At 40.9% G+C, this 25,818-nt stretch overlaps 4 protein-coding genes across 4 annotated transcripts; 1 reads left to right on the forward strand and 3 right to left on the reverse strand.

The window, feature by feature from the left end:
- Window positions 1–2,595: 2,595 nt before the first annotated feature.
- Window positions 2,596–3,277, reverse strand: LOC120322161. The gene is made up of 3 exons (XM_039377212.1): window positions 3,042–3,277; window positions 2,891–2,983; window positions 2,596–2,831 (listed from the first exon to the last, which is right to left on the reverse strand). Exons 1-3 carry the CDS (start codon window positions 3,144–3,146, stop codon window positions 2,697–2,699), a joined length of 333 nt encoding a protein of 110 aa, XP_039233146.1. The 5' UTR covers window positions 3,147–3,277; the 3' UTR covers window positions 2,596–2,696.
- Window positions 2,758–7,544, forward strand: LOC26535665. Its single transcript, XM_039377209.2, has 5 exons — window positions 2,758–2,847; window positions 6,402–6,464; window positions 6,521–6,844; window positions 6,903–6,995; window positions 7,057–7,544. Exons 3-5 carry the CDS (start codon window positions 6,740–6,742, stop codon window positions 7,189–7,191), a joined length of 333 nt encoding a protein of 110 aa, XP_039233143.2. The 5' UTR covers window positions 2,758–2,847; window positions 6,402–6,464; window positions 6,521–6,739; the 3' UTR covers window positions 7,192–7,544.
- A 6,177-nt stretch (window positions 7,545–13,721) lies between these two features.
- LOC6539683 lies at window positions 13,722–15,702 on the reverse strand. The gene is made up of 4 exons (XM_043207231.1): window positions 15,599–15,702; window positions 14,616–15,545; window positions 13,846–14,474; window positions 13,722–13,753 (listed from the first exon to the last, which is right to left on the reverse strand). Exons 1-4 carry the CDS (start codon window positions 15,700–15,702, stop codon window positions 13,722–13,724), a joined length of 1,695 nt encoding a protein of 564 aa, XP_043063166.1.
- A 5,090-nt stretch (window positions 15,703–20,792) lies between these two features.
- Window positions 20,793–23,420, reverse strand: LOC6539679. Its single transcript, XM_002086531.4, has 2 exons — window positions 23,189–23,420; window positions 20,793–23,134 (listed from the first exon to the last, which is right to left on the reverse strand). The coding sequence occupies exons 1-2, from the start codon at window positions 23,341–23,343 to the stop codon at window positions 20,896–20,898; spliced, it is 2,394 nt and encodes a 797-aa protein (XP_002086567.2). The 5' UTR covers window positions 23,344–23,420; the 3' UTR covers window positions 20,793–20,895.
- Window positions 23,421–25,818: the final 2,398 nt, after the last annotated feature.

The raw sequence follows: 25,818 nt of genomic DNA on the forward strand, positions 1-25,818 counted from the left end.
AAGACTCTCCTTCTCCTCGTTGAGAGCGCGTTGGTAAGACCAAATGGCATTACGGTGAAGTGGTAGAGAGGTCTACCTGGTACCGTAAAAGCTGTTTTATCACGCGAACTTGTCTCTACTGGGCAACCGGCTTTGGCAACCGGCTTAGGATGCCATCTATGATGGGCATTGGATAAGCATCCTTGCGTGTCACTTGGTTCACCTTTCGGCTATCTATACATAATCGCACTTTTAGATGTTAGTCTTAATTACTGTATGTTTATTAAATTTAATGTTTAACGAAACCATGAGCAACTAAACATTTCCTTTACCAACTCTACTGATGACTCCACGGTCGTAAGGTTTCAATTTTATAAAGGGAATATGTTTTTGCTTTGGGTTTAAAAAATTCTGATGTACCACTTTATTGATCGGTGGCAAATTTTGTAGAGCTCCATTAGCATACCTGCCAAATCTACTTCACCCACGTATAAAGCAGCAATAACTGGCTTTGAAATATCAATGTAAGCTTTTTTTTTTGGCTCCAACGTTTGCATATTCCAACAGGCTGATAACCTGCATATATTAGTTAAACAGGCGTATTATCAAACCGTTTTGCACACATAAGATAATGGTTAATTTCGCATTTCATATCAAAAGAACCAGTCCCGCGCTGTTTTAATTCCGCATCTGAGAGCAGTTGGCAATTTCTTAATAACGGTACCTGCTGCAAAGATTCCTATTTTCTTTAAGGATCAATTTTATCAAAGCAATTGTCAACAACATCGCAAAAGTCAGGCTCACAACCTTCAATCACTGTATCTTTCAGAAGGGCAAGGCTGATACTTTCTCCCTTTCAATAATTCCATCTAAACTCTTCTCCAGTACCATAGAAACAGAATTATTAACATTTCTTCTACTGCTTAAACATATCGCTGTCATTCAAGATTTTCTCAATCGAGGAAGAAAAATAATGTTTATCCCCAACTCTGAATTTGCGAATATGGGGAGTGTATCAAGATCACGTTATCAAAAAATTCTAGCACTGAATCGGCAATATCCTGGTGTTACGATTTCATTTCCGGTGGTAAGGTACCCCCAGGTGTCGTAATTGAATACTTGTATCATGTTTTCAAAGAGATTAAAGAGAATCTCAAGAAAAACTGGGTATCTTACAATGTTACTAGGATTACGTCGTCCTTTCATGGGCCTCTTCAGTTTAGGGCACCTTTGTGCGGCAGCTTCCATTGAGATGATTGAGCTTTGGTTTCCACTTCATAACCATAAACCCACGATTCGTCACCCCGACGCCACAGTCAACATTCATCCTCACATTCAACATGCATCCGCCCACTTAATTTTGTTTTTTACACAAAATTGGATACTGGTTCTTTGACCCATTTTTTTTGAATAGGTAATAATCGAAGACGATCCAAAACACGTGCATGCAAATCAGCTGTCAACAATTAAGTGTACATTCAAAATGGCCCAGCTTGTCGGCATAAGGGATAGACAGGAGTACCAACATAACGCCACAAAAAAATCAAAATTCGCGAAAATTCAAAAATTCGCGATACTTTGCGAAATTCGGGAAATAATATGTATTTATTCTAAATCTACTATTAATTAGTTTGCAGGGGCGACGAGCGTGGGCGTGGTCGCATTTTTTTCACAAATTATCAATGCTATAACAATAAAATGTGTGAAGTTTAAACCATGTAACTCAATTTTTCGACTTTATGCCCAAAAATCTAATTCTGGACCATAGTGCAGTGGTTGTACGTACTAAATAGGTATTAAATGTTTCGATACTTCTACATTGCAGCCCTAATTACAATGTAACCCTAGACAAGAGCAAGTTATCGATAGGAAGGGAGCGAGTGTAGAGTCGAGAGTCAAGTGGAAAAGTTGTCAAAAGCGGTTGTTACTAAATCTAAATTTCGTCATAAGTCTATATAATTAAATGTTAAGCTATATTTTTTGTTTATATAAACCATATAAGCGGAAAACTTGCCCTAATGCTCGCTCATGATTCCATCCTGGACATGGCAACAAATGCCGCATGCATATACATTGCGCACAAGAACAATTCAGAGAACAGGCTGGTTACAAGCCCAGAAAGGCAAGGAGACAACAGAGGGCCGAGAAAAGCCTCCCTGCTGGTTGCACAAGCAATCGGCGACAAACGCCTTGGAATGGCACGGTCTATTCTCTGACTAGAGCTTCAAATTACCGCAAGCCGATATTGACGACCCAGAGAAAGCAGCTAACGGCTCGATCGCCCATTTCAAATCCAGGCGTCATCGGTGCTGTCAATCCAATATAAAAATTGTCTTTAAGTAGCCTGGGAGGCGAGAAGAGGAAGTCAGCAGGATGGTAAAACCTAAGCCACCGCTATACGCCGCGCTGAGCCCTAGTGGTAAGTTTTTGGTGTGATGAATTTCGTCGGCAGTTATTTATGTAATATTTTTATTAGGCTCGGCGATTGTTAAAAAGTTTAAAAGTTAAAAATTTTACTGAATCGAAGTTGCCAGAAGCAGTAACGTAGTGTAAAGCATCGTTCGGCGATGAATTCCCTACTTTCCTCATTGACATACAGCTCTATCACGATGTTGTCGCAGAACTGAGGGACCTGCCGCTCCACATCATTGCAGTCTAGGGTGGAGCGATTGACCACGGCCCACTTGTCGGTGTTTAGGCCCGGGTTCTGCGACTCCTCACGTCCTCAGGAAGCCGAAGAACTCGATTAAGGGCTGGCAGGAGTGCGGCGGGCACATACCATGGACGGCTGACATGACCCATTGGGCGGTTTCCTCATCCTCGCAGACCACTAGCATGCTGGAGTCGAACGTCTGCGGATAGATACTCGTAAGGCCCACAGTATTAAAGTATGTATGTACCATGTATGCACCATGTTAGCTAAGGTTGAGGTATGAAGCCTATGGTGGCAAACAGCAGCGCCAGATGAAATCCCCGTTACAAGTAAGAAGAACAGCGCGGCATTCTGTGGCGAGTTCTTGGTTAGACGGGTCGAATAAAGGAAAATAAGAAGTTTAACCTACGCATCGGCGTCGGTTGGCGTTCACAATTAGGGCAACGGTGTCCACACCGTCCGCGTCCGAACTCTGGTTTGTTATCACCAGACCGTATCGCCGGTTCTCGGGCATTGTGTTCGCATACGGCGGCCAAGTATCCCTCTTTCCCTTTAATTTTTGGGGGAATTGGTTCGAGTAAGAATACTCGCAGTGAACTGTGGTCCAGAAATCGATTTTTATACCCGTTTCTCGTAGAGTAAAAGGGTATACTAGATTCGTTGAAAAGTATGTAACAGGCAGAAGGAAGCGTTTCCGACATATAAAGTATATATATTCTTGATCAGGATCAATACCCGAGTCGATCTGGTCATGTCCGTCTGTCCGTATGAACGTCGAGATCTCAGGAACTATAAAAGCTAGAAATTGCACACTCCATATAGAGGCAGCGCAAGTTTGTTGACTCATGTTTTCACGACCACCCTAAAGCCCACAAACCGCTCAAAGCTGCCACGCCCACACTTTTAAACAAGAGAGAACGCTATAGTCGAGTTCCCCGACTATCTGATACCCGTTACTCAGATTGTGGAAGTGCGGGAAAGAGTTTTCAACGCTGACAGTTTTTGGCGGTTTGTGGGCGTTAGAGTGGGCTTGGTAAAAAGTTTTTTTGCAAATCGATAGAAATTTACAAGACTAATACAAAAATTAAAAAATATCAAAACATTTTTCAAAAGTGTGGGCGTGGCAGCTTTGGGCGGTTTGTGGGCGTGGCAAAAAGTGTTTTGGCAAATCGAAAGAAATTTACAAGACCAATACAAAAATGAAAAAATATCAAAACATTTTTCAAAAGTGTGGGCGTGGCAGTTTTGGGCGGTTTGTGGGCGTTAGAGTGGGCGTGGCAACATGAATCGACAAACTTGCGCTGCTTCTATGTCTTGGGAGTCTGTATGCTTAATCTCAACTTTCTAGATTTTGTAGTTCCTGAGATCTCGACGTTCATACGGACAGACAGACAGACGAACGGACAGACGGACATGGCCAGATCGACTCGGCTATTGATCCTGATCAAGAATATATATACTTTATATTGTCAGAAACGCTTCCTTCTGCCTGTTACATACTTTTCAACGAATCTAGTATACTAGTTTACTCTAGGAGTAACGGGTATAAAAATGAGTTGATATTTTCTCAAATTTTTGTTAGTCTTAAAAATTTCCATCGATTTGCTTAAAATCGCAAATTTTAAAAAATGTTTTGGTATTTTTCAGTTTTGTATTGGTCTTGTAAATTTCTATCGATCTACAAAAAAACTTTTTGCCACGCCCACTCTAACGCCCACAAACCATCAAAATCTGTCAGTGTTGAAGACTCTCCTTCGCACTTCCACTAGCTGAGTAACGGGTATCAGATAGTCGGGGACTCGACACTGCAAATCGTACTACACGTAATACCTCTTTTGAGAAATACTAGACAATAATGGATCCGAGAAATCTACAGCTCTATGAAATATATCAGTTGCGACAATTGAATGTGACAATCTATCTTTCTTGTAAGCTATGTTGCAAGCTTGAGAAGCCTATGTATCCTAGTAGAACCAAGCTCGAATTATTAATCTGGTAATCGTGAACCAATATTTTATGAATTATTCCATATTTTGTTTTCAAAAGAGTCTATAATTTTTATGGGAAGAAGAAGTGACAAAAATTGAGTGATCTGAAAGCTGTTTGCCAGGTGTTTCGGTAGTAAACTTCTGCTTGTATATTGAATGACCCGTTGAACCATCAAATCCATAGCTGCATATTAGTTTCAGAACTGTTTGAGAACTGATTTAAAACATCAGCCTGCATTTTAATAATTCTGTACGCAGTATGATCCAAAAGGTTTTGTAATGATACTTGGGCACAGGTTTCTGTTACGTTTATATTTACAGGACGGCATTGTAATTTAGATTCCATTACTAGACTATAGTAGTTTGGATAAATGTTACTGTGGCGACTTGTATTCATAAATCTAGTGTTCATGTATTGCTGTTTTGTAAGAGAATTTTCTAGAAGGAAAGCTTTATCGGGAGCAAGTAGAATGGGTTTTTGTATACCAAATTGCTTTCTCGATTCAGATGATTATTCGGGTGTTGTTATGGTTTTCTTAAGAATAAAAGCCGTTCCTTCCTGCTTTGTTTCTGCGCAGAGAGTGCTGCAGCATGTGCAAGAAGATTTGCATCACAATTATTTTCATCTGCAAGCTCAGATGCAAATTTCCTTTTTAATCTTGTGCCCGCATTTGTATAAGACGTCCATTGCTGTGGTGTCTTGCAGGTTTCATCGAGTGTAATTGATATTTTAGACGCCAGCCAGACATAAATCGTTCAAGCATGTAGTTATATTTGGAAAGATACTTACAAATGTAACTATAAAAATTACTGATTTTTTTGTCTATTTCCTTTAAGATCTTGGATTCCAAAGCATTTTTATTAATCTTGGTGTACAGGGTGGGCCATCTACTTGTGACCCGTGTGATTCGTAAATAAAATTGTTAAGAAAAAGACAATTTGTTAATTTTGCACAGGCATTTATTTTAATTCAAGGAGATTAATATTATTAACATCTAAAATATTATTTGGATCATGTGCTCGCCTTTTTCCCTGATGACGAAATTGGCTCTTTGTTCGGCAGTTTTCATCACTTTCTCGAGCGTAGCTTTAGGTATGGCCGCTATTTCACGTTCGATGTTCGCCTTGAGTTGAGTTAAAGTCCTTGGCTTGTTGATGTATACTTTAGAGTTCAAAAATCCCCACAAATAAAAGTCGGGTGGCGTTAGATCGGGCCATCTTGTTGGAACCAGAAGTTATGCATTCGCTTTCTACGCACAATTGGCATCAAAAGTGGCTTCGATTGATCGTTGGTGGAGTGTAGTTATCCATAGTAATGACTACTTGAAATGAAGAATCAGATGTGGTATGACGTTGGTCGATTTGACAATGTATGTCAAAGTTATTAAGAGTTGTCGTGGGTCACATTTAGATGGCCCACCCTGTATATCCAGTCCAATACACATTGAATTTTTCGATTGTTTCTGCGCCATATTTCGAAAAGTTGCGTAAAATTGCGTCCAAATAGTGAGAAAAGGGGGACAAATAAGGATGAGTTTTCGATTTGTGGCTAAAGACAACACACACAAGTACAATCTGGACAAATTAGTTGCTTTCAGCATGGAACAGCTTATTAGTTATATGCCACGAAAAAACGGAGAACGCATGTTAGTATTCTAAAAAATAATACACATAAATTGGAAGATGACTTTTCATAATTAAGTTGAATTTTCTGGACCATTTTACACGTGTGGCACAATATAAAGCAACTAAATATTTTATTTCATTTTCTTTCTTTTCAGAAATCAGCTGTTCGCTAGCACACTTTTAAAAGCTGTCAACAAGTTTTGTTGCCACTTTTCAAGGTTTGAATTAAAATTTTGTATTAATGTATGATTTATTTAATTTAGAATTAAAATAGATATATTAACATCGAAAACTCGACTTTACGCCAAGAAAATCGATTTCTGGACCAAAGTTCACTGCGAGTATTCTTACTCGAACCAATTCCCACACAAATAATGGCGTGCAAGTCGGAGCCGAGGACCAGCAGCAGCGCAGTGGAGCAACTGGTGGAGTGCAAAAATAGGAAAATAGGAATTGCAGAAGGCGGGATACTTGGCCGCCGTATGCGAACACAATGCCCGAGAACCGGCGATACGGTCTGGTGATAACAAACCAGAGTTCGGACGCGGACGGTGTGGACACCATTGCCCTAATTGTGAACGCCAACCGACGCCGATGCGTAGGTTAAACTTCTTATTTTCCTTTATTCGACCCGTCTAACCAAGAACTCGCCACAGAATGCCGCGCTGTTCTTCTTACTTGTAACGGGGATTTCATCTGGCGCTGCTGTTTGCCACCATAGGCTTCATACCTCAACCTTAGCTAACATGGTGCATACATGGTACATACATACTTTTTAATACTGTGGGCCTTACGAGTATCTATCCGCAGACGTTCGACTCCAGCATGCTAGTGGTCTGCGAGGATGAGGAAACCGCCCAATGGGTCATGTCAGCCGTCTATGGTATGTGCCCGCCGCACTCCTGCCAGCCCTTAATCGAGTTCTTCGGCCTCCTGAGGACGTGAGGAGTCGCAGAACCCGGGCCTAAACACCGACAAGTGGGCCGTGGTCAATCGCTCCACCCTAGACTGCAATGATGTGGAGCGGCAGGTCCCTCAGTTCTGCGACAACATCGTGATAGAGCTGTATGTCAATGAGGAAAGTTGGGAATTCATCGCCGAACGATGCTTTAAACTACGTTACTGCTTCTGGCAACATCGATTCAGTTTTGATTGCTAGGACGTTTTTGGGTTTTCCAAATTATTTGTTAATATTTTTTGGCTATTTACTCGAAATAGTAAAATTTTATGAAATTAGAAAAGTAAACGTGAATAAAAGTTATTAAAAAAAAAAATATGGCGGCTTCGCGGCAACTGCATTTCTGACCGAGTAATTTCTCTGGCATTGATTAAGTTTCTTGCACATGTAAGAGATAGGAATTTCGTCACCTTCGTCATTTATCTGCATAAGCACGCCACCAACGCCGGTGTGACTGGCGTCGCAGTGGATATAATACGGCCGTTGAAAATATGGGGTACGTAACACTGGGACATTACAAAGCTGCTTTTTTTAATTCTCAAAAGCTTCGTTAGCTGCCTTGGACCAATTAAAACGTAGTGTTTCTTTCAACGCAACCGTTAAAGGTGCTGAGACAGAAGCATAATTTCGAAGAAGCGAAATTTCTGGTACCACCCAGTCATACCCAGGAATCGTCGCAATTGCTTAATACATTTAGGAACAGGAAAATCTACGATAGTGTAGCGAACTACGAGTATATCTTCCCCGAGCAGATGGTACATTGCAGTTGGGCGATCAAGCACGCGCTGGTTCCGGCTACCAATTCTTGGTAGAGTAAAGGGGGGGAATATTTGACATCGCGACTACATGCTCGTCTCGTATCACACTCTTATTTATTTCGCGTGCTTTGGAATTGATCTCCACAAAAAAACTAAAGGACTATCGGACGACAGGACTAAGGACAAACAAGGACATAGCACACTCGTACGACAGCAGCTGTTAAGCTGTCGACGCCCACCCTACCTTGACCACCACTAACCATTTGACTTAACCGGTGATCCCTACAAGTATGCTATACTTTACACGACATACACCTTCCGTTGACGCATGGCACCCCTAGAGAGATTTACTCTGATTTAATCATTATAAAATTTAATTTTTAACATAGAATAAACTTAAAAACTGACAATGTTTTAACTGGAACAGGTTTAGACAACATATCCTAAATGACTACCCTAACTTAAAAATTTTTAACATCTAGATTTAATTTTTTAAAAGACTTTTTGGAATGTGGCGTTCATGTAGACATTAACGCAACAGATATATATGAAAAATGTAAAATTTTTGTTTGCTTAACAAAAAAGGAATATTTATGCTGGGCATTAAGAATAGGGGAAGTAGGTTATATAGGGATGTGCATTTTAATTTTTAAATTTTTTGTTTTTATTCTTTTAAGATTTTAGCAAATAGCGAAGATTGGGGCAAGGGTAAAAATTAAAAATGAGCAATTTTCATTTCCATTTTAAAATTTCTTTTTTTTTTTAATTTATTATTGGTAAACAGTGAACTTGGAAAACAAGTAGCGCCGCAGTAGCTAATTATTTGATTTTTCTTCCGGCAGCTGCTTTCTCATTTAAATAAAACCTTTATATTACTCACTCTGCATTTCCCACGATGAAGCGCTTCAAGTGGTTGCCTGTGGAAGAGAAATCAGCTTACACCGCCTTTTAATCCTAAGAGAGCTGTTTCTTTTTGATCTGCTCTTTTGAGCTGCTCTCCTACTGCGGTACTCTTTCTTCTCTTTTTACCTCATTCTTTTGCTCACGCCAGTTTAGGCGGGCTTTCGCTTATGTGGGAAGAGGAAGGAATATGGGATCAAGGGAGAAGGAAAGAAAAGAAAGGAATTGCCCTAAATGAATGCTATTTCTCTTACAACCTAACTTAAATGAATTTCCTAACATAAGGTGGAATTTATTTTTTCCTATCGGAATAACTAATGCTGATCTGCTTGACTGTTTGCCGATCTGCTTAACAAGCAGTCGGTCAGGTGTGAAGCGGTGTAAGGTAAAATGGGTATATATGTAGATAATGTTAATATAGTGAATTCAATTAAATCATGTTTTCTGCGCTTAACGGTGGCGTCTGATGCAATCCAGAATTACACCTCCTGGTCGGCAATTTATGCTTCCTTCACTGGTCGCACTGGCAATGGTTATTTTCTTGAAATTAAATATTTTCCTAGGTGCCACCTGTAATTTTATTCCCTTAACAAAAAAATTCTGAACCACAACACACGCACAAAACTTACCCTCTAGGGGTTGGCACTAAAGTTAATCGAAATATAAATTTTCCGATTCACTGGGTTTTGGTTGAATTGGTTGAATTATCGAATTGTTGAATTTCTCTTTTTTTTTTCTGTATTTTTGAGAGATCACTTTTATTCTCGGATAGCTCGGACGCACTTTCTCGCTCACTGGTTTAAACTCAATTAATGCCCAGTGGCTACCGCTTCGGGTCGGGACCCCGAGTCTGAACTCCAAAAATTGCAGTTGGAGAAATGTTCTACCTGACAGCCTAGTTAACATTTTTCCCGACCTAATTAAGTGCCTACTTTTAGGCCGAGATCACCGACAAGCTACCTTACAAGCTCAGGATCCAGCTATCTGTGTACCCAAAATTAACAGCATTGATAAGTTGGAAAGAGCACTCAATGCAGTTATAGTGGAATCAGACTACGACATCCGTACATTTAAATCGGGCATCTCTAGGATATATACAACTGACGCAATGACATTCAGAATGGTAGTCAAAACACTCTCTGAATTGAATTGTGAGTTTTGGCACCACCAATTGAAGGAGGACAAGCCATTTAGACTGGTCCTTAAAAACATTCACTCCACTGTTCCTAAAGAATTAATTGAGCGAGCATTCTCTGAAAAGGGTTTCTGTGTTCTCAACACTTACTGCCCGAGGAGACCTGATTGGCGAGAAATTGGATCTGACGAGCAAGCAGTCAATGCTAAAACTAGACAAAATCTATTTTATGTCAATCTTAGGCAAGCACCAAATGTGTCTGATGCATTAAAAATAACCCATGTGGAAGACACAGGGTTACTGTAGAGCGTGCCAACCGGAGAAAGGATCTGGTGCAATGTTTTAATTGTCAAGACTTTGGGCACACCCGAAATTACTGCCTTAAAAATCCAGTCTGTGGCAAGTGTTCACAGGATCACCAAACTAACTCCAACTTATGCCTGGCAGGTCTACCAGAGAAGTACATATGTGCGAACTGTGGACAAAATCATGCATCCAACGACAAAGTCTGTCAGGTGAGAATTGAGCTAATCAAAAAACTAAAACCAGCTGTTAGGTTACCTAAGGACGGACTAAGGCAGGCTGGAAGGCCCAGCACCAACAACTTCACAAATTCAGAGGCACAAATTATTTCTGAGTCAGTAGTTAAAAATGGCTTTTCTTACGCTGACATGGCTCGTCAAAATACGAGATTGAAGAACAACGGCTTGGAGAAACCAACCGTTTCTCCCCCAACTTACATACCGGACGAACACGGAATTGATCATAAATTTAAGACGCTGGAAAAAGCCTTACAGGATGTTAATTCCCGAATGGATCAAGCTTTTTAGGCTTGTTCAGGAGTCGATGGATGCCAACAAAGCATTCCGTGAACTGGTACAAAAACTAATTTCCTAATGACTGCGACAAATATAAAAATCGGATTATGGAACGCACGGGGACTCCTCAGAAACAACGATGAGCTAAAAGTCTTCCTTGGTGCCAACTCACTGGATATAATGCTGGTTACAGAGACCCACTGCCAGTCTTGTCCTAATTTGTACTTTCCAGGATATGACATTTACCATGCAAATCATCCTAGCGGTAACTGCAGAGGTGGAGCAGCACTGCTAGTAAAATCTGGTATCAAACATAGTCCAAAGGCCCCCATGGTATCGTGGAAGATGCAAATAGCGAGTGTAATTGTACAAACTAACAGCGGTAATGTAGTAATCGCCTCCACCTATTTCCTCCCAATGAATCCTGGGCCAGGGCTGACTTCGACCATCTGATTAGTTCGTTCGGCAACAGATTTATACTAGGAGGCGACTTCAATGCCAAACACCAATGGTGGGGTGGTATCAGATCGTGCTCACGTGGCAGGCAACTTCAGGAAGCTATTGCCAACAGTTCATGCCAGATCCTAGCCACAGGCGAACCAACCTTCTACTCATACAATTCCAAGCTCACTCCGTCTGCGCTGGATTTCTTCATCGTCAATGGTATTCCAGACAACAAGCACTCTGTAGACAAGTGCTATGACCTGTCCTCTGACCATTTGCCTTTAATTGCTGTCCTTCATCATGAACCACAACTAAAAACACGCAGACAACAATTACTTCCACCTGGCTCCTCTGTTGAGATTTTTAAAGCTGAATTGGAGAGCAGGATCAGTTTAGACATGTATCTAAATAGCGCTGAGGAAATCGAAGAAGCAATTTCAAGTTTTATGAGCAAAGTACAAATAGCTGCTGCCTACGCCAGCCCAAATTCCCCCCAACACCCTGGTCATCATCAAAGAGGGCAATTGCCTCCAAATGCTGCTGCACTCTTGTGTCTCAAAAGAAGAGTACAAAGAGAATACGCTAGAACTGGAGATGCGCGGGTTAATTCAATATATAAAAGGTTAGCAAACCGTCTCCAAAAAGTTCTCAAGAGCTCCAGACAGGCTGAAATTGACGCACACTTGGAAAATGCTAGTCCGGATGCTTCATCCAACTACTCTCTCTGGAAACTAACCAGACGATTCAAAAGGCAAGTGGTGCCAAAAGCCCCATTAAAAAACCCACTAGGCGGCTGGTGCTTATCTGATACAGAAAAGGCTGAAACATTTGCAGAAAATTTGCAGCAAAGATTCCAGACACTCGACATTACGGACGATTCTATGCATACTAAAATCCAAGCCTCCCTAGAAACTCCGTACCAAATGTCCTTGCCTGTAAGCCCAGTGTCATTCGGTGAGGTTTCATTGTTAATCAAGCAGCTCAAGCTGAAAAAATGTCCTGGCGAGGATCAGCTGGACAACAGAACCATTAAAAACTTTCCATTCAGAGCGATTCTGTTCATAGTCCTCATTTTCAACACGATTCTGAGAGTGGGGTACTTTCCCAAGCTGTGGAAATCGGCTCTTATTACAATGATTCCCAAACCAGAGAAGCAGCCCACTGAAGTCAACTCGTTCAGGCCGATCAGCTAACTTCCGGCATTAGGAAAAATGCTCGAAAGAGTTATCTTAAAGCGGATTCTCAATCTGGACAGCGTGGCAATGTCGATTCCTAAGTGGCAGTTTGGATTTCGAAAAAGCCACGGAACTCCAGAACAACTACATCGTGTTGTTAATTTCGCACTGTAGGCTATGGAAGAAAAGGAATACGCTGTGGCGGTTTTCATGGATATCCAGCAAGCCTTCGACAGGGTGTGGCACAAAGGTCTACAATGTAAGCTTAAGTCCTTGCTTAATCCGCAACTACATCAACTAGTAACCAGCTTTCTAGAGGATAGGACGTTCTGTGTAACCATAAACGGAATCAAATCTTCGAATAGGCCAATTTGCGCAGGAGTTCCTCAAGGCAGCGTTCTCGGCCCTACATTGTACTCTCTGTACACTGCTGATATGCCAACTCCAAGATCGGTCCGAACTGTGGACACAGATGACGTGCTTATTGCAACATACGCTGATGATACCGCAGTTTTTGTCAGAAACCCTTCCTTGGTCATTGCCGCAGAAGCCTTACAGGAGTACGTTTGTTCCTTCGAAAAATGGGCGCAGGATTGGAACATAGGAATAAACAGTAGCAAATGCGCAAATGTTACGTTTGCGACAAGACCTGGAAGCTGCGGTAACATAACGCTTCTTGGGTCCGTGCTGGAGCATAAGCCCTATTATAAATACCTTGGGGTCATCCTGGACAGGAAACTTAACTTTGGACGTCATGCTACATTGGTAAAGCATACTATGTTGTCAAAAGCTGCAAAAATGTCTTGGCTCATGTCTCCAAGGAACAAGCTCTCCCTAAAAAACAAGGTGGCCATTTATAAAACAATCCTCAGCCCGATTTGGAGATATGGTCTACAAGTTTATGGAATTGCAGCCAAAACACATATAAATCAAATCCGTACAGCTCAGAGTAAAATACTGAGAACAATGTGCAATGCTCCCTGGTACATGCGTACTAGTGACATAGAACGAGATCTGGAAATAGAGAAGGTTGGTGACGTTATTCAAACGCTAGCTCAGAAGTATGAAGACAGGCTGAACCGGCATCCAAATGTTCTCGCTAGACGATTGTTACGGCAAATTGTAAGGCGACGATTAAAGAGACTCCACCCACAGGATCTATCTTTTAGAACCATGTCGTAATAAATATTCCTTGTATTAGTTGTCAATTAGTATTTAAAAAGATAAAACATCGAATATAATCAAAAATTGTTAACTTTATGTCTAATACAATAGTATTACTATGTCCTATTCCTTAAAGATATAATTGTTTAGGCTGCCTGAAGGTAGCAGTACAATAATTTAAATTTTACATGTATCCAAACTTTTTAATAAAAAAAAAAAAAAAAAAAAAAATTGATTATCAAGACACTGCCATCGGACCAAATCCAAGCTATCTGTGTGGCCTCATACCGGATTTGGATCACATCGATGTCGTTTTTGTAAACGGCGTTTCTTAGGAACCTAACCGTATTTTGCAGATCCAAGTTCGTATTCATACTCAGTGTGCAATACATTTTGCAAAAATTCATATCGACGTGCATGCGAAATTCCTCGACCTTGCGCCTTTTGGGACGCCTTAGGATTCTAATCCTCTGGAGGCACTGGTCCAAGTGATCTGGCAGAGGCGGAAGCAGAAGACATCTCCTCAAATTCTCCACCGATTTTGATCCAAACTGCTGGTTCCACTTTGAGCGGAGTCTCTTAGCTTGGGGGTCCCTGAACTCCGTCATGGTTTGGTCAATGATGTACTCGAAGTCCTCGAGGAAAACTGTGAAGCTGTTCTGCCATCCAGTCTCCGCTGAGACATTTCTGTTGCTTTCTCCCAGAACTCGGGGCTTCATTTGCTCCTCGCTGATCTCGGTTTCGAAGTCAATGGCCTCTGGTTCTGCAGCAGTTGGATTGTTGGAACCGTCCTCATAGATGAGGAGTTGCACTTGTTGGGAAATGATTTCACTGCATTGCTGTAGCCAACTCTGGGTAGCTTCCTCAGCCTCGGGCCTCGGGGGCAATGTTTTAATGTCTTTGACCTCGAGGATAACTGGCTTTTCTGGTTTTTCCACAATGAATTCAGTTGCTTTCTCTGGTTCCTTTTCTGAAATATTTTCAACGGAAACCTTTTCGTTGGGTGGGGGTTTCCACAATTTAGGCTCTACTGAATCAGGTTCCTGCAGCGTTTCGAACACCTTTGGAGAAAACTTTTTCCAAACATCCCTTTCCTGGGAGAGAAGATCCTTGGGCTTTAGTAACTCAAGCAGAAGATCCCGATTCTTCTCATGTTCTCTTGCTAGGCTTAATAACATATCAAACTCTTCTATATCACTGTGGGGTTCGTTGAGGCCCTCCGATTTTATCCATTCCTTGAGTGCCCGCTGCTCTTCGATTCCAATGGTGCAGCTAGCAAAGGCGACATCTTCATTGTCCAGAATCCGAGGCTTCTTGGCGTCACTATCGACCTTTCCCTTTGAATCCGATTCTTCTATATCATTATAGGATCCGTTGAGCCCCTCCGATTCTATCCACTGATCCAAGACCCGCCACTCATCTTTTCCGACTTTCCTCTCAAAACCAGTTTCAAAAGAATTCTTTTTATATCGGTTTTTGTCAACTCGAACTGTTTTCGGAGGAAATTCATTGGAGTTTTGAGATTCCGTTAAACTCGGAGGTGGAGTTTTGGAAGGCTCCAAATACTCCATGCAAAACAAAGGCCATATAGCATCCGAGGGCTTTATAAGCCCCTTCTTCGCATCCATACAGAGCTTCCAAATATCCTCTGACGACAACAGATCTGTATCATACTCATCCACCAAAGGCCCCTTGATGGGTGTCAGCGGTGAGGGTTCTGTATCGACGGTAGGTTTTGGAACAGTTTGACGCACATTTGGAGATATTTTTCCTTCTTTGGGGCATCGTCGACTCTTGACAATGCTTGATGAACTTGGAGGTGGCATTTGCCAGTTTTTGGGAAGCACGTTAGAATTCTCCTCGAGTCCAAAGTCCGGAACAACATTGTCGATGCGGAACTTGGAGGGTATGGGGTTTGGGTGCGGTTCATTTACGGTTCGAAAAGCGCTGAATATGAAATTAAATTCATATTAAATATGACTGTTTTTTTAAGTTCTTACCTGGAGCACGGTCTTTGGATATCATATTCCGAAAAGCCATCTTGATTGTAGATGGGTTCTGTGCTCTTTTTCTTAGGATAGTTTACCGCATCACCGCTGGCCATTTTAAGAAACTGTTGGTCATCATCTACAACAAATAAAGAAGTACGTGGCATTTTGTTAGAAATGTAATCGGACTGAATTTTTAGATGCCAAATTTTTCCACGCACTCTACAACTCAATGGGTGGCAACCTTAAGTTATTTGTTTGAAATATATCCTATCGGAACGACAGAATTGTATATTATCTTTGTGAAAATTATTAAACTATTTAACATAAAATTTTTATCATATATTGTTTCTATTGGGTTAGGTTTTTATACCCGTTACTCGTAGAGTAAAAGGGTATACTAGATTCGTTGAAAAGTATGTAACGGGCAGAAGGAAGCGTCTCCGACCATATAAAGTATATATATTCTTGATCAGGATTAATAGCCGAGCCAATCTGCCCATCTCCGTCCGTCTGTCCGTATGAACGTCGAGATCTCAGGAACTACAAAAGCTAAAAAGTTGAGATTAAGCATACAGACTCCAGAGACATAAACGCAGTTTGTCGATTTATATTGCCACGCCTAATCTAACGCCCACAAACCGCCCAAAGCTGCCACGCCCACACTTTTGAAAAATGTTTTCATATTTTTTCAGTTTTTTATTAGTCTTATAAATTTCTATCGATTGGCCAAAAAAGTTTTTGCCACCCCCCTTTCTAACGCCCACAAACCGCCCAAAGCTGCCACGCCCACACTTTTGAAAAATGTTGTAATATTTTTTCAGTTTTTTATTTGTCTTATAAATTTCTATCGATCTGCCAAAAAAATTTTTGCCACGCCCAATCTAACGCCCACAAACCGCCCAAAGCTGCCACGCCCACACTTTTGAAAAATGTTTTGATATTTTTAAATTTTTGTATTAGTCTTGTAAATTTCTATCGATTGGCCAAAAAAGTTTTTGCCACCCCCCTTTCTAACGCCCACAAACCACCAAAAACCGTCAGTGTTGAAGACTCTCCTTCGCACTTCCACTAGCTGAGTAACGGGTATCAGATAGTCGGGGAACTCGGTTATAGCGTTCTCTCTTTTTCAGTTTGATTCCGTAACGTAACCCATTCGAAGCCCGGGTCTTTAAGCCAGCTTTACTTGGGGCAGCCATTGCATTTGAATTTCTATAAATTTTTCATTTTCCATTTAGTTGCAATGGCACGCTACAAAATAAAAGCAAACGTTTGTTTTCAGAACAAACTAAATCGCCCAAACATTCTTGCAATGTTTTTAAGGCTGTTTTTCTTCAATTTGAAATGCAGCCATATATTTTTATGTGGTGTGGTCTCGGAATTTGAAACTTATCCTTCACAGCACTTGTGCATGTTTTGTATAAGTAAAATATCCTTAATTTGCGGACTTAAGCTTTTAGTTTATCTTTAAATTATCTAGAAGCTTTTAAACATTTGATTTAAATGGCAGTCAATTAATTAATTAATTAACTATTAGATACCCGTTATACAGCGAATAAGTATTTCTTGCGCTCGGTCTCTGTCTCTCGAGTCTGCATGCTCATACACAATTTTCTAGCTTTTAAGCTTATAGTTTTTAGGATCTCGACGGACGGACAGACGCATGTACTGTACGACTAACGGGTATACAAAAATATATTGTTTAAATATTACAATTCACAAGTAAGCACATGTAATGGAATATTTATTTTGATTTCCCATTCTATATTCTGGTATCTGGTGCACCCCGAATTCAATTGGAAGGTTTTTAGTGCTATGTGTCTGTATTAAAGTAGCTATTGCGAAAATACGCCATAGATATACCATAACACTGTGCCACTTAGGCACGTAGTATTCATTCATACACCATCTAAAAGCCGCATTTTCCCATCAACTGCCAACACTCTCGGGTACTTTCCAAAGTCGCCACACATAAATGAGGACCTCAGCTTCCCTGGATCCGCTTGGATCCCCCTTACCACACACTAATGGCACTCTGGTGCTGCTAGCAAAGTCTAAAAATCCGAACAAAAACTGTTTGCCTTCGCTTGCCAAGTCTCTAAACACTTTAGGCAGAAAAGAACAAAATGTCTGAATACTAGGAAGAATATAAGCGAATAAATTTAACGTTATTTAGCATTTAAAGGGATTTTTTAAAATAAAAAGAATGTCTGAATACTAGGAAGAATATAAGCGAATAAACTTAACGTTATTTCGCATTTAAAGGGATTTTTTAAAATAAAAAGACTAGTAAATTGTATAGAGTATGGGAAAATGCAATACGGTATTTCAAAAAGTTAGAAGGTATTCACCTATTATTTCACTTATACGCATTCCAGACAGGGCGTATACTTAATGTGTGTTCGGCCAAGAAGACGGAACCTATTAGGTCCTGTTCGACGGAAGCGAGCATCCTGAAACAAAAAGAAAAGCCTAAGTCTAGTCCTGGCGCCGAAGCCTACCGACGTCGCCTGGACAGTTCTTGAACTCACCTAGATGTTTTCATTTGGCTGGGGGAATGCAGTGCACTGCCTGTATTAGCCTATACCGAAAAGTTCATTATCCTGCGGCTTTTCATTTTTTCTATTTAAGAAATCCACTTTAAGGATCCACTGGATCCTCCTCTAATGGCTTTGCTATTCTAATTTATCGACGCCTGCTGGCCATTGGAGTCGCCTTGCGCCCCTTACCAGACGGCTTTTGATCCTGTTTCTTATTAATTTAATTATAAATATTATTCTTTTTTACGTTTCCTGTTTATTTTTGTTTTGTTGGTGGAAATTGCTGAGTAACAGGAAATGGAAAACATTCAAATGTAAACATATGCACAGTGATTTGCCGTGATTTTTAGGACAGAGATTTTAGTCAAATGTGCTCTACGATGCGGAAAATGAGAATATTAGTGCATGATTAGTGTATAATAATTACAATTATAATCAGGTGTTACAACTTTTTTCATCAAATAAAAATATAACAAACGGAATTATATAATAATTAATATGAAAATCAAGCTCTGCTTTGTATACCAAACATTGATATCCAATACTCTTTTTCTGTGGGAAACTGCATTCACTTTGCTGACCCAGATGCGTTAATTTACTGATGTAAGACCGAAGAACATCGTTGTCATGGGCTCACCCATTTGCCCTCACTTTCGTGCAGAAAAAGTGAAACTCTGTCATTAGGTAAAAGGGACTGAGCTGGAAAGTCTTTCATAAGCGTCTCATAAATTCTTTGTCTATTGTGGCAAATTCTTAACCATCCAGTTGGCTAACCGTCATGTAGTTTTGTCCCTTTTCTGTTCCATCCCGTTTCACTCTATTTCTTTGTTTCTAACTGTGCCATATGTGTCCAGGCTTCCAAGTCCTCAAATTGTAACTAGAATTTGATTGTGCCGAGAAATGCGAGTGCATTGATTGGATTAACTTGAAAAAAGCCGACTGCATGTGGCCATAAATGAAATGGAACCCCTTTAAGCCAGGGAAAGCTGTGGATGCAGATGGCCAACAGTGGCATTGCTAAAATTGGGATATCTTTTAACTAGTCGCTTTCGAAAAGCAAAAGGATACGGGACTAGTTAAATGGGTTTATTTCAAATTTACTTCACCAGCTAAACCAATAGAATTGAAGAAAAACAGAGGTTTTATGTCAGAAAAACTGAACTACATAAATCATAATTTCCAAAACTATGTAAGTTAGCAAACCATTTAAAATATGTTAACGAGAATATCGATTTATTTTAAATGTTTTGTGAGATTCTATTAAAAATCAAAGGGAATAGGAATTTTACTATGTACAAGTATATATAATATTATTGTTCTTTAGTTTAAAATTTTAATTAGGAAACTTAATGGCTTTAGTAAGTTGAGTATAAAGCTTTGTGTTGATGCACATTTTTTTATGTAAATAATACTATTGGTGTTATTGTTTCTTGTATTTATTGATGTATTATGCTGGAAGTTGCATTTTTGGTAGCCCTTCCATTGTTGCTTGCCTGTCTTTCTTCCGGGCTCTTTTAACCTGCTTTCTGGCTTTGGTTGGTCCTGATTGCAGGTATGTGGCTGTGGAATGGCTTACAATGGCTGCTTGTAAGTGCATTCTTAAGCTCAATCAAACTGGATGCTGGGCGAATATGCATTGAATTAAGTGGGCGAAATTCGTATTGGCTCTTGGGCTAGAAAGGCACCAGAGTCTTATCATTAAAATGCCCCGAGCCCGGAATCCCCTATGCCCATAGGTGCATTCCGCTGCAGAATTTAAATGTCCCTTCACCCGAGTGCTTGCGTGTGTGCGTTCGACGTTCAAGTGAAACTTAAGACAAAAGCCAGAGCGCTCGGAATTCTTTTTCTGTGTCCGCCCTTCCGGGCCGTATTGTTTTTGCTGGCTAAAGCCGTGCAGACATTTGGACCCAACTACTTGAAGTTGTATGCCCCGTTTCCTTACTTATTTTTTCCTTTTTTCTTTCCTTATGGGACTTTATGGCGCATACGTGTGGGTTCCTTTGGGCGCATATTGAAATCCCAGCATAGTTATGACTTTGAAAAAAACTGAGGGCGAAGCACATTTTCTTCTTAGCCCTCAACGTAATGGCAGGTGCCAGGAAAATAAGAGGCTGGATAAAGCGATCGTGAATAAAACTGTTATCGGTCTGCGTGCTCAAAAGCGCACTTGATTGCTCAAATCCTTTGTGTATCCCCTTTTAAGCCTTCTGTTTTCCACCAAGACACCAACCAACGCCAAAGCCACAGCAACAAAAAAACTACCCCGGGAGCAACTAAAAAGGGGAAAAAAGTCCCCCAAGTCGACGTCTCAAGCGGCACTTCTTCCGCAAAAAAACCAATTAACTTCTGCTGAGACAAATGTTCAAGCCAAGGAAAGGAAACGAAATTTGCATGACTACAAAATTAAAAACTGCTTTAAGGGACAGAAAATATTTGGAGGATACATAGTTATACGGCTTACTTTGCACACCCTGGCAGAGGGTATATTGATACTAGTGAAATGTTGGCTTAGCAATTCTGCAGTATGTATAATCTTTGTAAAATCTATGTTTAATTAAAATCTAATCAATAGCATAGTAACGGGTATCTGATAGCAGAGCAAGAATTCCACGCCTATTCATTCTAAAGAACAAAATAATGATTGAACCGACTTTTGAGCCATTGAATTGTTTACCAAAGCGTTCTCAGCTTTATTATAATTACTATTTTATTTTCGATCACATCCTTACATCATTCTGTTTGTAACTCGTAAGTTAAATTTTTTTTTTGTCAGTCGTAGTCCATTGGTTTCTTTTTGATGACGTCTTTGGTGGCCTTTCGGTGATTGGCCGTAAGAAGGTACAGTTTCTTCAGCATATTATCCGCCTCAACCGTGGTCATGGCAAACACCTGGACCATTCCCGTCTCATGAACACGGGCCGCCACCCCGGGAACTGCCTTGTCCACGTAGTAGACATACTGCATATGGGGCTCTGGAGAAAAAACGCTTAACGCAGTGAACACCGGCAAAGAGATCCCAAATGGAAAGTGGGCGCAGGAAATGAGACGCAGATGTAGAAGCTTGTTTGAGGGGTCGGCTTTGAAGTTCGCCCTCCCAAGGGTCCTAAATATCAGATCCCTTTGTGTTTCGGCAAGCATCGCATGGCCTCTTCCATTGATTATCAAGACACTGCCATCGGACCAAATCCAAGCTATCTGTGTGGCCTCATACCGGATTTGGATCACATCGATGTCGTTTTTGTAAACGGCGTTTCTTAGGAACCTAACCGTATTTTGCAGATCCAAGTTCGTATTCATACTCAGTGTGCAATACATTTTGCAAAAATTCATATCGACGTGCATGCGAAATTCCTCGACCTTGCGCCTTTTGGGACGCCTTAGGATTCTAATCCTCTGGAGGCACTGGTCCAAGTGATCTGGCAGAGGCGGAAGCAGAAGACATCTCCTCAAATTCTCCACCGATTTTGATCCGAACTGCTGGTTCCACTTTGAGCGCAGTCTCTTAGCTTGGGGGTCCCTGAACTCCGTCATGGTTTGGTCAATGATGTACTCGAAGTCCTCGAGGAAAACTGTGAAGCTATTCTGCCATCCAGTCTCCGCTGATACATTTCTGTTGCTTTCTCCCAGGACTCGGGGCTTCATTTGCTCCTCGCTGATCTCGGTTTCGAAGTCAATGGCCTCTGGTTCTGCAGCAGTTGGATTGTTGGAACCGTCCTCATAGATGAGGAGTTGCACTTGTTGGGAAATGATTTCACTGCATTGCTGTAGCCAACTCTGGGTAGCTTCCTCAGCCTCGGGCCTCGGGGGCAATGTTTTAATGTCTTTGACCTCGAGGATAACTGGCTTTTCTGGTTTTTCCACAATGAATTCAGTTGCTTTCTCTGGTTCCTTTTCTGGAATATTTTCAACGGAAACCTTTTCGTTGGGTGGGGGTTTCCACAACTCAGGCTCTACGGAATCAGGTTTCTGCGGCATTTCGAACACCTTTGGAGAAAACTTTTTCCAAACATCCTTTTCCTGGGAGATAAGATCCTTGGGCTTTAGTAACTCCATCAGAAGATCATGATTCTTCTCATGATCTCTGGCTAGGCTTAATAACATATCAAACTCTTCTATATCACTGTGGGGTTCGTTGAGGCCCTCCGATTTTATCCATTCCTTGAGTGCCCGCTGCTCTTCGATTCCAATGGTGCAGCTAGCAAAGGCGACATCTTCATTGTCCAGAATCCGAGGCTTCTTGGCGTCACTATCGACCTTTCCCTTTGAATCCGAATCTTCTATATCATTATGGGATCCGTTGATGGCCCGCTCCTCTTCGATTCCAATGGTGAAGCTAGCAAAGGCGACATCTTCATTGTCCAGAATCCGAGGCTTCTTGGCGTCACTATCGACCTTTCCCTTTGAATCCGATTCTTCTACATCATTATAGGATCCGTTGAGCCCCTCCGATTCTATCCACTGATCCAAGACCCGCCACTCATCTTTTCCGACTTTCCTCTCAAAACCAGTTTCAAAAGAATTCTTTTTATATCGGTTTTTGTCAACTCGAACTGTTTTCGGAGGAAATTCATTGGAGTTTTGAGATTCCGTTAAACTCGGAGGTGGAGTTTTGGAAGGCTCCAAATACTCCATGCAAAACAAAGGCCATATAGCATCCGAGGGCTTTATAAGCCCCTTCTTCGCATCCATACAGAGCTTCCAAATATCCTCTGACGACAACATTTCTGTATCATACTCATCCACCAAAGGCCCCTTGATGGGTGTCAGCGGTGAGGGTTCTGTATCGACGGTAGGTTTTGGAACAGTTTGACGCACATTTGGAGATATTTTTCCTTCGTTGGGGCATCGTCGACTCTTGACAATGCTTGATGAGCTTGGAGGTGGCATTTGCCAGTTTTTGGGAAGCACGTTAGAATTCTCCTCGAGTCCAAAGTCCGGAACAACATTGTCGATGCGGAACTTGGAGGGTATGGGGTTTGGGTGCGGTTCATTTTCGGTTCGAAAAGCGCTGAATATGAAATTAAATTCATATTAAATATGACTGTTTTTTTTAAGTTCTTACCTGGAGCACGGTCTTTGGATATCATATTCCGAAAAGCCATCTTGATTGTAGATGGGTTCTGTGCTCTTTTTCTTAGGATAGTGTACCGCATCACCGCTGGCCATTTTAAGAAACTGTTGGTCATCATCTACATCAAATAAAGAAGTACGTGGCATTTTGTTAGAAATGTAATCGGACTGAATTTTTAGATGCCAAATTTTTCCACGCACTCTACAACTCTATGGGTGGCAACCTTAAGTTATTTGTTTGAAATATATCCTATCGGAACGACAGAATTGTATATTATCTTTGTGAAAATTATTAAACTATTTAAAATAAAATTTTTATCATATATTGTTTCTATTGGGTTAGGTTTTTATACCCGTTACTCGTAGAGTAAAAGGGTATACTAGATTCGTTGAAAAGTATGTAACGGGCAGAAGGAAGCGTCTCCGACCATATAAAGTATATATATTCTTGATCAGGATTAATAGCCGAGCCAATCTGGCCATCTCCGTCCGTCTATCCGTATGAACGTCGAGATCTCAGGAACTACAAAAGCTAAAAAGTTGAGATTAAGCATACAGACTCCAGAGACATAAACGCAGTTTGTCGATTTATATTGCCACGCCTAATCTAACGCCCACAAACCGCCCAAAGCTGCCACGCCCACACTTTTGAAAAATGTTGTAATATTTTTTCAGTTTTTTATTTGTCTTATGAATTTCTATGGATCTACAAAAAAAATTTTTGCCGCGCCCACTCTAACGCCCACAAACCATTAAAATCTGTCAGTGATGAAGACTCTCCTTCGCACTTCCACTAGCTGAGTAACGGGTATCAGATGGTCGGGGAACTCGACTATAGCGTTCTCTGTTGTATTTTAAATGCAATTTTCTTCTTCATCCAAATCAATATTGTAAATATCCTCATCGTCATCAGAATCGCACTGCAGATCGTACTACACGTTGTAGGGTAGCTTGTCGTTGATCTCGGCCTAAAAGTAGGCACTTAATTAGGCTGTTCTTAAGGTCGGGAAAAATGTTAATTAGGCTGTCATGAAGAACAATTCTCCAACTGCATTTTTGGAGTTCAGACTCGGGGTCCCAACCCGAAGAGGTAGCCACTGGGCATTAATTGAGTTTAAGCCAGCGAGCAATCGCCGTCCGAGCTATCCAAAAAAAAAATATTGTGATCTCTCAAAATTACAAAAAAAGAGAAATTAACAATTCAACCAAAACTCACAAACTTCGATAGAGAAGAAAACCCAGTGAATCGGAAAACTTATATTTCGTTAACTTTAGTGCCAACCCCTAGAGGGTAAGTTTTGTGCGTGTGTTGTGGTTTAGAATTAGAATGCTAAGGGCATAAAATTACAGGTGGCACCTAGGAGAATATTATATTACAAAAAAAAAAAATAACCATTGAGGCCAGTGAGACCAGTGAGGGAAGCATAAATTGCCGACCAGGAGGTCTATTTCTGGAGTTCATCAGTCAGCAGCGCCACCGTTAAGCGCAAAAACATTATTTAATTGAATTCACCATCTTAACATTATCTACATCTATACATACTCTACCTTACACCGCTTTACACCTGACCGACGCTTGTTAAGCAGATCGGCAACCAGACAAGCAGATCACCAAAAGTCATTCCGATCGGAAAAATAAATTCCGCCTTATGTTATGAAGCTAATTTAAGTTATTTTGTAAGAGAAATAGTATTCATTTAGGGCAGTTCCTTTCTTTTCTTTCCTTCTCCCTTTATTTCATTTTCCTTCCTCTTCCCACATAAGCAAAGACCCCCCTAAACTGGCGTGAGAAAATAGAATGAAGTAAAAAGAAGAGAGAGAGTACCGCAGTAGGAGAGCAGCTCAAAAGAGCAGATCGAAAATAAATAGCTCTCTTAGGATTAAAAGGCGGTGTAAGCTGATTTCTCTTTCACAGGCAACCACTTGAAGAGCTTCATCGTGGGAAATCTGTAAGTTAGGGTAATCATTTAGGATATGTTGTCTAAACCTGTTCCAATTAAAACATTGTCAGTTTTTAAGTTTATTCTTTGTTAAAAATTAAATTTTATAATGTTTAAATCCGAGTAAATCTCTCTAGGGGTTTTTATACCCGTTACTCGTAAAGTAAAAGGGTATACTAGATTCGTTGAAAAGTATGTAACAGGCAGAAGGAAGCGTTTCCGACCATATAAAGTATATATATTCTTGATCAGGATCAATAGCCGGGTTGGTTTTGGCCATGTCCGTCTGTCCGTCCGTCTGTCCGTCTGTCTGTCCGTATGAACGTCGAGATCTCAGGAACTACAAAAGCTAGAAAGTTGAGACTAAGCATACAGACTCCAGGGACATAGACGCAGCGCAAGTTTGTCGAATCATGCTGCAATTGCTTACAATTTTTGGCACCTTCAGATCGCGTTCAATATCTCTGGTCCTCATGTACCAAGGAGCGCCCGTGATCTTTCTGAGCGTTTTTGCCTGGAGAACCCGAATTTTATTCAGGTGCGTTTTGGCAGCGATCCCGTACAACTGTATTGCATAGAATAGGCCAGGAGCTAATATGCTCTTGTAGATTCTGACCTTGATGGCAAGGGAAAGTTTGTTGCTGGCAGCAATTAGCCACGACATTTTAGAGACCTTGGTCTT

The sequence above is a fragment of the Drosophila yakuba genome, unplaced genomic scaffold, assembly GCF_016746365.2.
Source record: "Drosophila yakuba strain Tai18E2 unplaced genomic scaffold, Prin_Dyak_Tai18E2_2.1 Segkk11_quiver_pilon_scaf, whole genome shotgun sequence".
In the NCBI taxonomy this organism is placed as follows: Eukaryota; Metazoa; Arthropoda; class Insecta; order Diptera; family Drosophilidae; genus Drosophila; species Drosophila yakuba.

Excerpts from the sequence above, each read along its gene's own strand:
- LOC120322161 (XM_039377212.1), bottom strand. The coding sequence starts at position 3,146 with ATGCCCGAGAACCGGCGATACGGTCTGGTGATAACAAACCAGAGTTCG. Across the intron at positions 2,984-3,041 it reads ACGCCAACCGACGCCGATGC|AATGCCGCGCTGTTCTTCTT; the intron begins GTAGGTTAAACT and ends AACTCGCCACAG. Across the intron at positions 2,832-2,890 it reads CCTCAACCTTAGCTAACATG|ACGTTCGACTCCAGCATGCT; the intron begins GTGCATACATGG and ends ATCTATCCGCAG.
- LOC26535665 (XM_039377209.2), top strand. The coding sequence starts at position 6,740 with ATGCCCGAGAACCGGCGATACGGTCTGGTGATAACAAACCAGAGTTCG. Across the intron at positions 6,845-6,902 it reads ACGCCAACCGACGCCGATGC|AATGCCGCGCTGTTCTTCTT; the intron begins GTAGGTTAAACT and ends AACTCGCCACAG. Across the intron at positions 6,996-7,056 it reads CCTCAACCTTAGCTAACATG|ACGTTCGACTCCAGCATGCT; the intron begins GTGCATACATGG and ends ATCTATCCGCAG.
- LOC6539683 (XM_043207231.1), bottom strand. The coding sequence starts at position 15,702 with ATGGCCAGCGGTGATGCGGTAAACTATCCTAAGAAAAAGAGCACAGAA. Across the intron at positions 14,475-14,615 it reads GATTCAGTAGAGCCTAAATT|GCCCGAGGCTGAGGAAGCTA; the intron begins GTGGAAACCCCC and ends ATTGCCCCCGAG. Across the intron at positions 13,754-13,845 it reads TTGGATTTGGTCCGATGGCA|GCAGCCTAAACAATTATATC; the intron begins GTGTCTTGATAA and ends TGCTACCTTCAG.
- LOC6539679 (XM_002086531.4), bottom strand. The coding sequence starts at position 23,343 with ATGCCACGTACTTCTTTATTTGATGTAGATGATGACCAACAGTTTCTT. Across the intron at positions 23,135-23,188 it reads ATCCAAAGACCGTGCTCCAG|CGCTTTTCGAACCGAAAATG; the intron begins GTAAGAACTTAA and ends TTTCATATTCAG.